Source organism: Haemaphysalis longicornis, unplaced genomic scaffold (assembly GCF_048455015.1).
Source record: "Haemaphysalis longicornis isolate Haplotype H1 unplaced genomic scaffold, Haemaphysalis longicornis Haplotype H1 scaffold_9, whole genome shotgun sequence".
NCBI lineage: Eukaryota > Metazoa > Arthropoda > Arachnida > Ixodida > Ixodidae > Haemaphysalis > Haemaphysalis longicornis.
The window spans coordinates 92,992,408-93,008,215 of record NW_027526460.1 but is presented as its reverse complement, the minus strand read 5'-3'; the positions used below and the strand labels follow the sequence as shown (position 1 = coordinate 93,008,215).

The window sequence follows — 15,808 nt, the reverse complement described above, 5'->3', positions numbered from 1 at the left end:
TTGAGGTGCGCACTTAATCCCTTGGCTAGAAGCTGCAGCCCTCCACCTTGTCTTAAAAGCAGAAACATTAATAAAGCAGATGACACGTGCAGAAAGGCAGGCCGGTACCTGACACTGTCCCATTCGCCCAGCGATCATCTTTTCTCCTTGTTCTGCAGTTTCGCCTCTTTAAAATCCGCTTTTTTGGAAGGTTCACTTGTGCTGACTTGCCAACTCGCTACATTACTGTACTGCTACTCGTTCCGGAGGGGAGTACTGCTGTGGACCAGTTAAAGAGCGTCTACCCAAAAAAGTCCCATCTCATGCTCCGCGCGTCACATTTTCCTTTCAGTTTGTAACAGCATAACCTGTTAGATTCCGCAATGTAGCACACGGAACGATGGCCGGGGGTCAGGCGGTACGATTACATACTGATTGTAATGCACACATCCGGTATACCTATCGCAAAAGGAATTGAAGTGGTCATAGCAATAATGCAGTGACTGAGCGTTAACTATGGCTTACTTTTAACTAAAGTGTGGCTAACACATTCGATAAGGCCTAGCTAACAAATTATTCAGGGCGACGAAACAACCTAATTTATTGGAAGTATTATTGTGCCTGTTGTAGGATTTTTCTGTTTTGTTACAAATTTAAAAATATGCGCCATTGGTATTAAGCGCTGGCGTTTGAACGCGCCAGTACGCAGGCCTAAATTTAAGGCTTCAATGTTAGCGTGATGGGTGATTCCATAGCTTCGATTGCGATTTCAACAAAAAGGAAAGGGCAGAAAATATATCCAACCTTCATATTTCTTGGTGGTGGCTGTATGAATAGGTAGTCGCTAGAACAAAGTCTTGGCGATAAAGTAGGTGGTAAATCGTCGCAACTTCATCTGTTCTTCTACTTTCTCGTAATTGTTTGAAGTTTGCTTTGCAATTGCGCGACTGCCCTTGGCGAACAGCAGCATTTTTCATTTTTGTTTGTATTTCGATTTGACTGTCGTTTTAAACTACTAAATCTGTTTTTTTTTTCATGTCAGTGATAATTCAACTCATCGAACCAGTTCGCGAACCGGTTGAAGCTCCCGAACCGGTTCGTGAACCGGTTCGGTACTTGATTTTGTCGAACCGGAACTCAACCGAAACGAAACGATTTCGCCTGAACGAGAACTGTAATCGAACCGGTATTCCGCTATTATAAACACAGATGTGGGGGAATGTCAGAAACGTGTTGCCGTCCAGCTTCGTCGAAGGTGGGCACTTAAATAATACATGCAGTACCGGAAGCCGTTTAAAGGGGCCACGAGGACAAAAATGCAAGTGTTTTATTAAAAAGATTTCGTGTTCTATAGTGCCCCCCAGCATTTGTCCGAGTGCATGTAGGTGCAGCTGAAAAAATGCCTTCGTTCGGCCGCTGCAAAGAATACTCATAGCGTGCACGAGCAGCATACGGTGGTTACAGATGCCCACGGGGTTGTAGCTGCGGGGCACCCGGGATGTAAGGGAAAAAATGATACCGAGAAGGTCGTCGCGTTCGAGAGACGCTATTCCACTCCAACACTGACCATTCGCTCACGCTGCCAGCACGAAGCATTGCCGAACGTTGGGGCATTCGGGAGGCACGGTCACTGGAGTTTTGGGACAGAAATCTACTTGGCGTCTCATCAAACTTCTCCGTCTTTCCCGAAGTCGCGTACGCCTCATGTGGGTAAATTTTTTAGACTTGCGTTGGCATTGCAACGCTACATGGTAGGGGCCATCTGCAGAGGAGGCTAGAAATATGCGGACTCACTGCCCTGTTATCAGAATATCACTACGGGAAGCTAGTATTGAATTGCCTCCCAGCCTTAACACCGCCACGGCGGACGTGAACGTTCCCGTTCATCCATCCTCTTTTTACGGTGCTGTATGCGTGTGGGTGTGTGGTGTTTGTGCGCGATACGGTGCCTTGATTGTTAGATTCGAGCACCAAACAACTTTCAGTGCACCGCATTGATCAGACAAACGGCTGAATATTCTCCAATGAACCCCATCATGCTACTCCATCTGGGAGAAGTTGCGCGCGTACCCATAGTCACAGTCTAAACTTTTGTAACGTTCCTTTTGTTGGCTACACAACTGGCTGGGTTGTTAGCCAGTATGTGTTTTTGTTGTGGTTCAGTGGCAGATACATAATGTGTGTGTGTTTACAGTTATAATGTTATGGGTTGACTTGTCTTGTTGTTAGCGGTGTTTAAGCGCCACGGATACACCACCCACCTTCTTTATCACTCGCCTTTAGTGTTTTTAGCATTTTTGTGTTTTCGATTTGCTAATGTATTCCTTTCCTTTAGAACGGCTCGTGGTTAGGTTGTTTTGTAGCTTACAGCGTTCAGAGTAGCCGAAGTTCAGAAGTGGTAGGGGGCTCATTTGTGGTTTACCTAGCTTCTCTAATGAGTTTTTGTTGTTTTTGTTCCAGGGCAGGGGAACCGAGTGCCCCATTTGAATTGTTTTCGGATTGACTGAACCAAGAGGACGAATAACCAACCCTCTTAAAGGGGGGAGTTGTACGGTCCACTTATGAGGTCAGAGGCCAGGCGCCGCTGCCTCGCGTGTGAAAGGATGAATCCCCGCCTCCCGATTGCGGAGCGACCGAAACAGTCTCTGATATCATTTGGCAATGCCCCCACAACTCATTCCCTCTCATCTCTGCGGAAGAGCACTGGGAGGCGCCATTACGCAGCTCGACCCTCAAGTCCAGCAAGGACTTGCTGAACGAGCAGCTCAGGTCACCGGCACCCTCCAAGCGCTGGTCACCACTCGTCGTTAGCCCAACTAGTGCTCAAATAAAGTGTTTTCTCTCTCTCTCGGTCTAGCGGCACAGCAGTAGCGACACTACGCTGTGGCCGTCGTCAATTCGCTGCGGCGCGTTTGTAAGACTGCTTGTCTGGATGGAGGAACACCGCGGGAATAATCCCCTAATGCAGACGGCCCCGCCAAGTTCCGAGGATTGTTGACGTAGCGGACAACGAAGGGGTAATTGTCGTCGTACCGCACGGCAGTTGCGGCTTTTGTTCACTTTGTTGCACTACAGCATAAGAACTGCTGCTTTTCGGTAGCCGCCTCTTTTCACCCCCACCCTTCGGAGGCACGTGCACTCGGCGCCACTTGCTTGTTCGCCCGCGCGCAGGGTTTTGAGCCGAAGGCGGTGGCGCCTAATTGAATATTCGGCAAATTCTGCGTGACAGCAGTCGACGTGAAGTTGGGCCCTCCCTTGCGCGTGTACGAAAGCTAGAGGGGCGTTCCGAGAGAGTAATACCGGCGTGTTATAAGGCTGAACGTTCTTGTCTGAGCTCAAAGCTAGGCATTTTCCGGCGAGACAAGGAGTCTCGACCGGTGAAACTGGTTTCGGATTTGTGAGCTCCCTGAGCAGGAGGTCGACTGGAGGATCTCGTTGGAAGTTTAGGGTACAGCTGTGTACCGGGCAACTAGACAGGTCCTGCGGCGGGAACAGAGTCCCGGCCGTCGTTTCTCGAGTGGTTTGTGTACGCTCCAAGCATAGGAGTGTTAGACGGAGTTGAGAAGCTCGAGTGACTTGTGCGCGCTTAGCTAGCGTCTAACTGGAGTTGGAAGTTGTTTTTTTTTAATCCTTATGTATCCAGCTATCCTTATTTAAATAGTTATATATAAACTCTTCCTTTCCCTTCATCAAAAACAAACGCCCCGACGTCGTCAGTTCGGCCACTCTCTCCGAAAACTTCAATACCATCGCTCTACGAGCCTCCTGCCAAATCAAACCGGAGCCCGGGCAATTGGGTTCCTGATCGGTACTGGACTTCGAGGAAACTTACGATATCAATCTTTACTCAAGAACATAATTCAGATAACACCGCTGAAGACCGTTTACAGGATTGTGTTCTGGGGTCATCGAGGGATATTTTCGGCTAATGCACAAATACTGTGGTTAAAGTCCGCCCTAACGTGTGTTGGGCATGAATGCTGACAGAGTTTGTTCTGAAAACGAATCGAAAAGCCTATACACAGACAATACTACCCATGAGAGGGAGTGAAGTGATCAATTTGCAGACTTGAACGCGTTGATGAAAATGGGAGTTTTGGGATTTCCTTCATCTAGTCCCTAAATTTAGCCAGACATAATTCAGAGCTTGGCATTAGTTAATGTAGCGAATTCTTTGGCTCATGGCTAGAACGACTGATTATTATTCAATCCTCATCGCACTCAAGCGAACGACTTTGCATTTTAAAAGTGCTTTGGTATCATATCCAATCCGGTTAACACACCTCAAACAAAAAGGGGCTCTGGGGGTCATCGGTTACATTAGGTTATTGAAATGATACAGGGGCCTATTCGTACCTCGCGAAGTTTGTGTACGCTACACATGCTTTTAAATAGCAAATCGCACAACCGCAAATAGCACAACAAAATATCAATAGCAGCTGAACAGCCACATCGTAAATATCACAATGGCACTGAGGCATGTATGCAGTAAGGATAGGTTTGTTCGCTTCCCGCTTACCCGGTCTTTTACTAATTGCATTCCGGATCTCCCAAGCCCTGGCGAATGCACCGCCTTCTGAAGGACAAGTGCCTCTTGTGTCCTCCTGGTCAAGCTCGAAGACGACAGCGCACAGCGTCAGCACTTTGCCGTATAGACGGGGTACCTGCACAGGGGATTTGGAGGTCGACGTGATATAATCATCAGCGAAACAGGCAAACACTATTTAAAACCGACGCAGAAGCTCTTCCAGAGATTGCAAGAAATGGAGCAGACATTCTACAAACCCTCGATAAATAAGACGTGTAACACAAATAAGGCTTAATACGCATGTATTGTCCTGGGCCGTCTGGACTATCATCTCAAAAAATTGCCATTCAGCACAGGAAAAATACAGGGTGATCAAAATTAAGCTAACCGGTTTTTTAAATAAGGTGCTTAAATTTATGCAGAAATCGCTTTTACAGTGAGGTTATGCGCGCAGGGGGGACACATAATTAGGTGGTAATTATTGATGTCGCTGGCCTAATTACCTAACATTGAATAATTAACTTCTTAGGGGCTGCAGTAAGCAGGCATGTTGGTACTGAAAGGTTATACGCAATTGCCTTCCTACACAGTTTCACTTGGCAGAATCCTTCTAGCGCATCCGTATTCTAAGATATCGAACCGCGAAGTTTAATCGCCGTTCGCATGATTACGCATGCTAGACAGTGAAGACCACCGCAAAGCTCCTCCCCTTTGTTCTGTGTTTCGAAAGCGGTTCCGAGTACTGCAGATTGCGCAAATACCAGCCAAGACTAAAAGGGTGCCAGTTATCACTTTACCTATGCCTCCACCCCGTTGTCAAACTAAAGGCGGTACACATGACGCACGCCATAAAAGTGAGGAGCGTTGCGCAGTTCGACGCTCTCTTGCATGCGTAATCATGCGAACGGCAATTAAACTTCGCAGTTCGGTATCTCAGAGTATGGATGCGCTAGAAGAATTCTGCTAAATGAAACTGCATGAAAACACGGTTGCGTCGAACTTTTCAATACAAACATGCCTGCTTACTGCAGCCACTAAAAAGGTAATTATTATATTTTAGTTAAGCCACTGACATCAAAAATTACCACCTAATTCTGTGTCCCCCTGGGCGCCAAACGTTACTGCAAAGGTGGTTTTCACGTAAATCGAAGTGCCTAATTAAAAAAAAAACTGTCCACTTAGCTTTCATCACCCTGTTTTTTGGGCACCTAACAGCTTGTTGAAAGCAAACGTAATAAAGTCTGATGTCTGATAAAGTCTGATGTGTATCGCTTTTATTATCTTCTTACTAGGAGAATGGGCGTGTAATGTGTAGATAATAGGAGAGATTCCGCTAACAAAATGGAAAACAGCACGTACCTGTTCTAGGATGGTGGTCCTGTCTTCAAATTTATACAAAATGTTTTCGCTGTAAGTACCTGGTTCTTCTTCCAGTCTTTGCGGCAACATGTCGCAAATCTGCAAAGAGAAAAAAAAATGGGTCAAAGGCTCCAAGCCGTAATAAACCGAAGTGCATAGGATACAGTATACTAAATGTTTTTATACAAAAAACAAAGATTTAAACCGATATTTAAGGAATTTTCGTTTTTGCCTGAGACAGTGGTTCAAATAAACATGCTCGTCTTGTCGCGGCCGACTAGGAAACATCTTGTTTTAGTTTTTGGAAAGGCAAGATGCAGGTTTGCATTATGAATAGCAAAAGTTTTAATTTGCGCTGGCTCTAGCGAATGTGCCCTGATGGTCAGCGGGGATAAGGAAATAATTCTCCCCCCCCCCCCCATTTGCTCACAAGACCCCAAATGAATGACCAATATATCGCCAGGTATTTGGCCACGGTGCGAAAACAATTCCCCCCATGCTGCAAGAAACAATAGTGACTACCCCAATGTTCCAGTGAAAGGGCAGAATTATTTTGTTAAGGAAGCATTCTTTGAAGGTTCACATAGGTAGCCATATTAAGTGCGTAGCTTATAAAGGTATACAAAATCCTGTTTAATCAGAAACAAATATAGCTAAAATAAATAAAAAGTGACATTGAAAAGAAAAAAAAGGTGCGATCTGCACTGCAAGCACAAAAACAGTTCGGTTTAATAGCCTCCCAACTCTACAAGGTGCGGCGGAGCGTACGAACGTTTTCTAACGCTTATCTAGAATTCTCCCCACTTTTCGAACTAATACTCAGCTTCATCCCAATTAAAGAAAAATAGCTATTCCTGTTACGACTCCGAATGTTTCCTTCACCTTTTCTGTAGCAGCAAACACGGTGCTTGGTCTGCATGCTATAGTCGCCTGCAGGAAGCCTACGTTGAGTGGTTGAATATTACTCCCTTTTTAAGTAGTGTACGGGGTGCGGTCTTGGTGATCTTCTTATAGATCTCAGCAGGACACACACAGATCTCATCGAGTAATGCGTGGGCCGATGTTTTAAAACCCGCTTTCCACCGCTCTCAAAGTGGGCTCCCCGTGACTCTAACAGTTCTCAATATTACGAACTATCAGAGCCTACCATCTTGCTTTCTGTACACGTCCCAGGAACTTGGTCTGAAACTTGGCACCATCCCACAGCCACAAGCGAGTTTTGCAATGTTATGTCACGCGCAGATGGGGCTAGTATACTGTAACTTTGCAGCCATGCGCAGGTGCGAAATCTTCATCTACTCTAGCATTGGGAACAATGTGTGGTCAATGAAACAAGAATTTACGCTGAGCCCTTAACTATTCACTGAACCCGTAACAGAGCCCAAGGACGCCGGTTCAGGTTCCCGGCCGCGGCGGCCGCTTTTCTGGTGAAGGTGAAAAGCGCAAACGTCCTGGTGTTCGAGATTTCGCTGCACGTTAGGTACCCCAGGTATTCAAAATTAATCCGGAGCCCCCCACTATGGTGCGCCTCACCGTTTGTGTAGCACCGGCGCCTGTTCAATTAATCAAATCAACCTATAATCATTCAAATCAACTCTTACCTGAATAGCTTCAATATTCAACAAGAAAAGAAGCTACTTGGACTCTGCAACACGCATTCGTGTCGCAACCATCCCAATACGCTTCATGCACCCTTTTGGTAGTGTACCCCGGTGTAAGCGATTCACGTGGTGTTGATGAGGCCAATTCGCCCAAGCCAAATACTTCATTTGCATGGGGCATCACCTGAGGGTACGCAAACAATTCTTCCTTGCTGCAACTGCTGTCCTCCTGCGCTCCATGGAAGGCCCTCACAGCCATGCTGAACGAAAGACAGCTGATGGTTTGTGCATGAGACTCGGTCTCTACTTTCGCCTGAAAGAGAAGGACCACCCCAGGTTTATTGGTGGGGTACACTCCTAAGATCACGTACTTGCACATCGCACACACACTGCCACCTTCTGTTTCAAAAACAATGTTTTTAAGTGGAGGCTACCCATCAGCCTCTTTGCCCGTCTACATGCCAGAGTAGGAAGAGTTCCAGGAAAAGCAAACAACCTCCGATGAGATTCATTTTTGTTTCCTTCGGCTGATTAGCACGTGTTGTGCTGGCGCAGTTGACACTGCATAGTTTAGAAGAATTAGTGATACGATCATCAACTGAGTAGTTCTTTCTCACGGTCAGGGTAGGGAGCGGAGGAGGCTTATGAGACATCAGCCCCCTCTCTCCTCCGAAATGTTGTCACTCTGTCATGCACGGCGACCAGGACAACCACCTGGGCCGTAAACCATTCTAGGATTTTGTCTAGAACCCCAGGAATCCTGCCCGGAAAGCGCACCTACTCTCCCTCAGTGGCCCGCTTTCCTCATGGCATGCCTAACTCTTACGCAAGGCCTTCATACACAGGGGTTTTGTGCGAGTTCGCGCTCCCTGGCGCGTCGGCGAGTAGCTGCTCATAACCAACTAGGGGAGATGGGCATGCGAAACAGCAGGCCTGGCTGCTTGAGTACCTCCATGCAACCAGGGTCATACTGAATGGGAGACTCAGCGCAAAAAGACGAGGTCGGTGGCAGACTTGACAGGCGCTACTAACTGAGTTTATTTCAAACAGTACCAGCATATATATGACAGGCATGCCCTGAAAAAAAAAAGAAAAGAAGGGAAAAAAGACAGATCACGGGTATCTGGTGAACATCAGAAAAACGTTTGTAGATATGCACCTTCCTTATCATAGACAGAAAGGGACGGTAGACTTACGCACATGGGCCCCTTTCTTTTTATGAAAAAAAGCCTCGGCAACCTCACGTGTGGTCGCATCTCTGCTTCTTCCGATTATTTTTCTTTTGCCCAGATTGTGTTTAGTCACAATCACAATTTTGACAATGTTGTGTCAATTGCTAACCAGTTTCATTTTTCATCGAAAGGGCATGTTCTCTTAGGTGGTCATTAATGCATCGGCCGGTTAAGAGAACATGCCCTGTCGATGAAAAATGGAACTGGTTTGCACATGCCACAACATTGTAAGATTGTGATAGCAAACCCGATGTGGACAAAACAATAATAATCGAAATAAGCAGAGATGCGACCGCACGTGAGGTTGCCGAGGCTTTTTTTCACAAAAAGAAAGGGGCCCATGTGCGTAAGTTTACCGTCGCTTTCTGTCTACAAGGAAAGTGCATTTCTGCAATTTTTTTCTGGTTTCGCCAGATTCGCGGGATGTATCATTTTTTCCCTTCCTTTCTTTTTTTTTCCTTTAGTGCGTGCCTGTCATATATACGCTTGTTTTTTTTTCGAAATAAACTCAGTAGTTAGTAGCGCCTGTCCCGCCTGCAACCATCCTCTTGCGCTAAGGCTCCCATTCACTATGTACCAACTAACGCAACAGCACGTTCTGTTAAAGCAACCAGGGTCGCCGCCCGAAACCAGTGCCCTAACAACTTCGAGCTTCATCTCTTCCCCTTCCTCCACCGCCCCTCCCCCCCCCCCCCCCCCCCCCCCCGCGGCACCTGTACATGTTGGGAATTTACCTACTAATTTGCTCCAGCGGCGCCGTTCGTGTGGCAAAACGATCTATTGCCGCAGCTACACAAAGAGGTCGTTTTGCCGCACTAGCGGCGCCGCCGCAGCAAATTCTCAGGTAAACTCACACTATGTAGAAATGGGCTTTCTGTATAATTATACACGTGGTTGGCTGTGACTTTTCTTGCCCCGATCAAACTTTAATCTCGCTTTTTCCCCATAACTCCAGATTTTGAAGTATCTGGTGGAATGAATTCTGGTGCGATTATTCCTAGACCACGACGGTTGTCCCGAGCAGTCGCATGTGTGCATAGAATAAACAAGTATCTTGGGTGAGAGAGCGCCAATACAATAAAACATCCATTCACAATTTTCTGTTTCGTTCGTTTAACGTTTTTCATGTCCGCTCGGTGCTTTGTTAGTTCTAGATGAATAGATCTTTGCTTCTACGTTCCCTGCTTACATGTTTGTTACGAAGAATCTTTGCATATTTGTTCTTCAGTTCCATATTTCTTTAAGTGCTATTTTTTCTTACATAGACAAAACAGGAAATTGCAAGCAGTGACAGCAAATCTTGCAAAATGTTTGGAACATACTAATAAATTTAAAATATTTTGTTTTCCTTGTTGCTGACAGTTGAAAATTACGTATTGTCAGTTATTGTAAATTTCCAGTAATAGTTATGTACATAATCAGTTATAGCTATGTGTTCTACATATTTTAACCCCTTTGAAAAATCATATGGAGATCGACGTACAATGTCAGTCCACCCCTCCCAGCAACAATTCTGGCTACGCCCCTACTCAAGGTGACTTTTGTTCTACATTAGCCACACCTTAATTGAGGAATTGCCATGTAAATAATTATTCTACACTACCAGCCAAATAAATATATGCTACACTACCGGTTGCTTGGTTAACAGCTGTACAAGCGCCTGCACAATGTACATTTGATATTACATTGCTGCATTTTCCCGCAAGCACACGCTAACCGATATTCGATAACCTTTCACAATGTGCCCATGTCGTGCGCCTACTGCGGTCGACCTTTCTCATAAAAGTCCACACCATTTGTCAGTCACTATTCTTGCATTTTTGGGGAGTGAAACGGCTTTCCTCACATAACAGTGGCACAATGTCAAAATAAAAAAACCTAATGAAGTGTTTGCCGTGACGCGAGTTTCTAGGCGCTTAAAAACCACCCCAAACCCCAAATATAAACATAACGCCAGGCGAGGAGACTGCTCTCAATGTCGTGCGCCGCAGCACCTTCTGATGGTACAGATAGCTTGCATCCGCTGTTAGGGTAGTCACACGGTCCAAATTATTGAGTAGCTTGACTTTTTTGCAACAATACTCAAGCGCAACGATTAGCTCATGTGCAAAACGTTTTTGCAAAAATGGCAAAAACTTAAGTCCCAGTTCTCGATACTCTATGCAGCGTTGCTGACGTAACTGGTAGCCCTAGATTGTGGTCCTGCAAACGCTCCAAGGTATTCACGTCATTTTGAAGATTTTTTTGTTATTCAAGACATAAAATTCGGCTGGTATGATTCGTACCACTGAGAAGACGGATATTGCGAACAGAAGAAAAAGCAAATGCATCTACGAAATATATAAACGATATAATGTAGAGTGCAAGCACATACAATATACTACAGAGTGAATTAAACAAAATGAAAAACAGCCATAAGCAGGAGCTAAAATCATTCTGCAGCGCTGGACTATACCAAGCAATACGTGCCTTTGGCTGGGCAGCAGAGTGTTTCCTTCTGGTTTTGACATTTCGACCAATTTTAGAATAAAAGCTGATTTACATACACTGAATGACCTGAGGCGCGACGCTAAAACCCTTGTAAATGTAGTACACAAGACTGGAACTCGAGTCCCGGCGCGGTTGTCCGTACGCCACTCCGGCCGTTTGCTTGCAGCGCATCCTTTTAGTAACGCCCCATCGCAGACTTGCTGGGTTGTGTGCCGCTTATTGTGCATGGTTTTGTTTCGAAATCCACCGTTATTCTCAAATAAACCACTAAAGTGACCGCAGTCTCAACCAAAATGACGAGAGACCGGTTTGCGGCATGCCTCTGCTATTTTGCTGCGGAGAATACCCAACAATTGAGGCTCCCGAAAATAGCGCACAAAAACCGCGACGCAGCACAGAGAGCATTGCCGACACAGAACGGGCATTCTTTTGACTTTTTACGAGGAGTATTTTGTTCCCATCTATTGAGCGCCGATTGTCGCTTTAGCGCTATAATTCATAAGTCATAGCGCATTATTTCGTATGTCATATTCACGGAGTTTATCGTGCACCATTCAAATGAAGTATCTCAATACGGTTGTTAGGCCTATGCAGTGATTTCCAGATTCCTAATGCTGATATTTGACACAGGATCGCCAAATCACAGGAAGAGCCTCATTCTCAGCGGATAGCAAACTGTCCACGTGAGCGTTTGCTGCTTTCCACAAAGATGCTTCAGCGATTCTGTGGTAATGTGCTATGTTTTCTAGGTGTGGAATGTAAAGCTGTAGAGTATTGCCACTGAGTGCTTTATTACAATTCCTGCTGTTATTAAAAATGCTTCAAACTCGCAATCATGCCGCGAGTGTCAACGCCCTATTACTGAGTTCGGTATTTGCCGTTTATTTTCTGTCTCTTTAGTAGATCTCGAAAACCACAGGAATGTGTTCTGAAGTAATGTATTCTTTCCAAAACAGATTCGAATAATAACACCACGCGTATGTATGGAGAAGAAGATACATTCCAAAATGTTTTCCAGCATTTCAGAAACAGGTTTGCAGGTTTTAAAACCACCTAGCGTATTTTGAGCACACAATAGATGCGCCTTTTTAGCTCTTTCCTCTCTTGTTAATTGAGGAGGATGTGCAGAATAAGTATTCACGAATAAATTAGTGCTCGTCTTATCAAAAGAGCGGCGTTCTTTATGGTATATATAAAGTTCCAGCAAACATTGCAACGTCTACTGCTCATACAAAGAGACAGGACAGAAAATAAAAATACCATAACAGCCACATCTTCATCTGTTAATGGTGTTGACGCAGGCATTACATGGCATGTGGGACTGCAACAGGGTCTTCTCGGATGGGTTATAAATGCCATTAGCGAGCATTTCCTGCAAATATTGACAGAGCATGAGCATAATGTAGAATAAAAATGTCAGGGTAATATACAACATTCCTAGCTTTCCCTAAACAGTCGCAACGTTACCACAGGAGCTAGTATAAAGGAGGGGCTGGGGGTGTAGGTAGGCCCCGTCAGCCACTCAAAAAAATCACTATCAGGATGGAAACTAGAGAAAAGCAAAGCGTAGTTAGTTCAAACATCGGTAAATATTAAAATCTGCAGAAAACGATGAACATACTCTTAGTAAATAGGATGCAATGGCTAAATTGACTTGGTGCAGCGCAGGCATGAACGCCGAACGCAAGGACTTGTGAAATGACGACGAGCACTTCCGCCGCTTTGAAGCGTCGCATTGTAAAGGGGGAAATAAAAATATTCTCAATACTAAACCCAGCTCGTTACAACTTTAGACCGCGTGTGCAGTTTCCACTTCAAAGAGATTATTTACTTGCATTATATTCATTGAATCTTTTCCATTAAAATCAGATGACCACATTTCAAAACATTGAAAAGGCGTGATACGACCGCTAATTTCTTTATTGTGCAAGTACATCTTTTCTTTACAGACAAAGTGGGTGTCGGAGTTGACGTCGGGGCAAAATCCGAAAAACGCCTCCCAAGAGACAAAAAGTGCGCTTGTCCCTGTTTCTTCTGTGCCCATTTGTTAACCGGAAACTTTATAATGCAAAGCGTGCCATATGGGTTGAGCTTATCGATAATACAACAGAAGTGCGAGAGCACGCACCTAGACAAAGCCTGGGCTAGGGCACAGCTACTGGAAAAACCAAGGGGCATCTGTGGTGTGACTGGCAGTGCTAGCAGGCAGTGCTACTAGCAGCAGTAGAGAGAAACTCAGCCGCATTTAAGTGGACATGCAACTACAGCGAGCAAGAACTTTTGTTCCCACAACTGCCAAGCCACATAACATTTCTTTGTATTCGTCCATGGCACGCTTTGAAACGATTCAGAATACAGTCTAGGAGCTAGCCATCATTACATGCACATAAATTTTGTAATCAATAATTGGCCGCGCATCTAATGGCGCCGCACTGAATGTTGTCCTTGAATGATTATGAGGTTTAACGCACTGACGCTGCACAGGCGATGAGGCCCACCGTAGTGGGGGGCTCCAGATTAATTTTGCCCCCCTGGGGGGATCCCTAACGGGCGCTCTTCTGCCGTCCTGCCACGTAACTCTCTCCGGTGTCTTCCCCACACCTCTCATGCTATTCCCCTTCTGTCTCGGTCCACCGATTGGCCGTTGGGGAGTTCAGTTTAACCGCGTTCGCCCTGCTGGTGCGCCACGCCATCTGTTGGGACTGTGGGTACTTAGCGCTCGAGCCACGGGCGCAATCCTTGGGTGCCAGCTTGTATACTGCCGTTAAAACATCGTATTTAATTTGCCTTACTGCGAAGCAGTATACCTCCAGAGAGCCAAGAATATTTTCGTGTTTCCGTCAGCAGGAAACCACCAGGCTACTACTGGTTACACAAAGAAACCTCCAAGGCTACTACTGGCTACCGGCTAAATACAGGCTACACAAACAAACTACTGGCACCGACTAGCATCGAAACTGGGCCCAAAGAGAACGGCGTGAAAGCGCTTCGGCTTGCCGATTAAGCTACACCCACACGTGGAGATAGGGGCGGCGGGGAGGGGGAGACAGTAGGTGGTTTTGTATTTAGCCTGTAAGGAGGAGGGCGCTCATTGGAGGCGACACATGAAAGTAACGGGAGGCAGTGAGAGTTTCGGGCCCTTTGCGCCCCTCTTCTGCCCCCCCCCCCCCCCTCTCTTGAATCATCGCATCGTAGTGAGAGAGGTGACGCCATAGTCGGGCATCCCGCCCTCCTCCTCAGCTTTCGAAAGCCGTCCTCTCCGTTTTCTTCCTGGCGACAGACGGCCGGGCTAGAGCGGCGGCGTCCGACCGAGGGGTTTGGCATCTGGCCCCTACCGTGGCCGACGCCGCAGCGTTCGGCACCCCACTCCGGCGAATCATAGGTAACGGCTTGCAGAGTCTTTGGTTTCACTGTTTGTAGTGCCACGTGTGTGAGTGACGCCACATGAATAATCGTTGTGGGTGTCGTTTACAGCTTTGCAGTCCAACCACCTTCACAGCGTGGATTGGAGATTTTGTAGCGAAAGCTTACAATGGCCGAGATTAAGAAGTTTCGCGTTGACCTAAAAGGGCCGTGCTGCGCAAGCGCGAGGAGCATTGGATTGGATTGCATTGGTTTGGATTGGATTGGAAATCGATTTAGCAGCAGCAAGCATGATAATCAGCTAATCCTAGACAACCAGGAAAGCTAAGAATAACCAGCTGAACCGTAGCTCACGCTATGTATATGCTGGCATAGCCGAGCTAAGTCACCGGTATTTTTTAACTGTTTCACGAAAGCCTACCGCACACCTACTATTATTTAAAGCAACACGAAGACAACCAACAACAGTTACGTATTACAGTTATTCTTCAAGTGCTTCTATTTGTGATGTGCAATGCCGGGAGGTACAGAGCATATTTCTAAATCTATTTAGTGGAAACATTTTGGTTATATTCCTTCAACTTGGCCAAGCGGCTGAATCGAGCGACAGGCAGGCAGACATACAGACAGACCAAACCTTTCGCGTTTTAGTTGTACAAAAAAGACTATCGTTATGCAAAATTTACAGCAGGGCGTAGATTATTTCAGAATGACATTTTAAACTATTACAAATGCCACGACGTGGCATCAAATTTCGCAGTGCAAAATTCAAAAACTAAAACCCTTTCGTCTATTGACAACGCCGGTTCAAATGCTCAGCTTTATTGTGAGGGTCTCTTTCTCTTTCGCTGTCGGTGTTGTAGCAGTTCACAAAGCTTTGGTGACGGTTGCTTCGCTCTGAATCCAAGCTGTTTTGACCATGATGGTATAGCGCAATCGGATAAACGTCGGCTTCGGACCGCGAGGTACCGAGGTTCGATTCGACAGGGAAGCGTTTTTTTTCCTTGAGGCGCGTGATGTGCTTTCGGTTATAATCATTTTGTGAAACGCATCGTGAAAATTTAGCTTTCCTGCAATGCGTTTTTTGACTGGACAGTCGTTATTTAGGGAGGTTTAGAGACCTTCGCTGTGAAAAGCTTGTCTTTCACATACTCACCCAGTCAATGCTTGCACCAGTTTTTCAGTGACTTTACCGCCGTACTCGAAGCCCACAAAAAGGGTTTGTTTCGATGCCTGGCTAGAAAAGTGCTGCCACG

General features: G+C 45.9%; 1 protein-coding gene across 1 annotated transcript in view; it reads right to left on the bottom strand.

Annotated features, from left to right (window-relative positions):
* Nucleotides 1–15,808, bottom strand: part of LOC144151507 (uncharacterized) — a 119,603-nt gene extending 103,795 nt beyond the window's left edge. The window contains exons 1-5 of the mRNA XM_077682582.1: nucleotides 15,709–15,808; nucleotides 12,450–12,561; nucleotides 7,652–7,780; nucleotides 5,867–5,965; nucleotides 4,499–4,643 (exon numbers count right to left, since the gene is read on the bottom strand). Of these exons, the coding sequence (XP_077538708.1) occupies nucleotides 4,499–4,643; nucleotides 5,867–5,965; nucleotides 7,652–7,780; nucleotides 12,450–12,548 (472 nt within the window). The 5' untranslated portion in view covers nucleotides 12,549–12,561; nucleotides 15,709–15,808. The remainder of the gene's footprint in view (nucleotides 1–4,498; nucleotides 4,644–5,866; nucleotides 5,966–7,651; nucleotides 7,781–12,449; nucleotides 12,562–15,708) is intronic.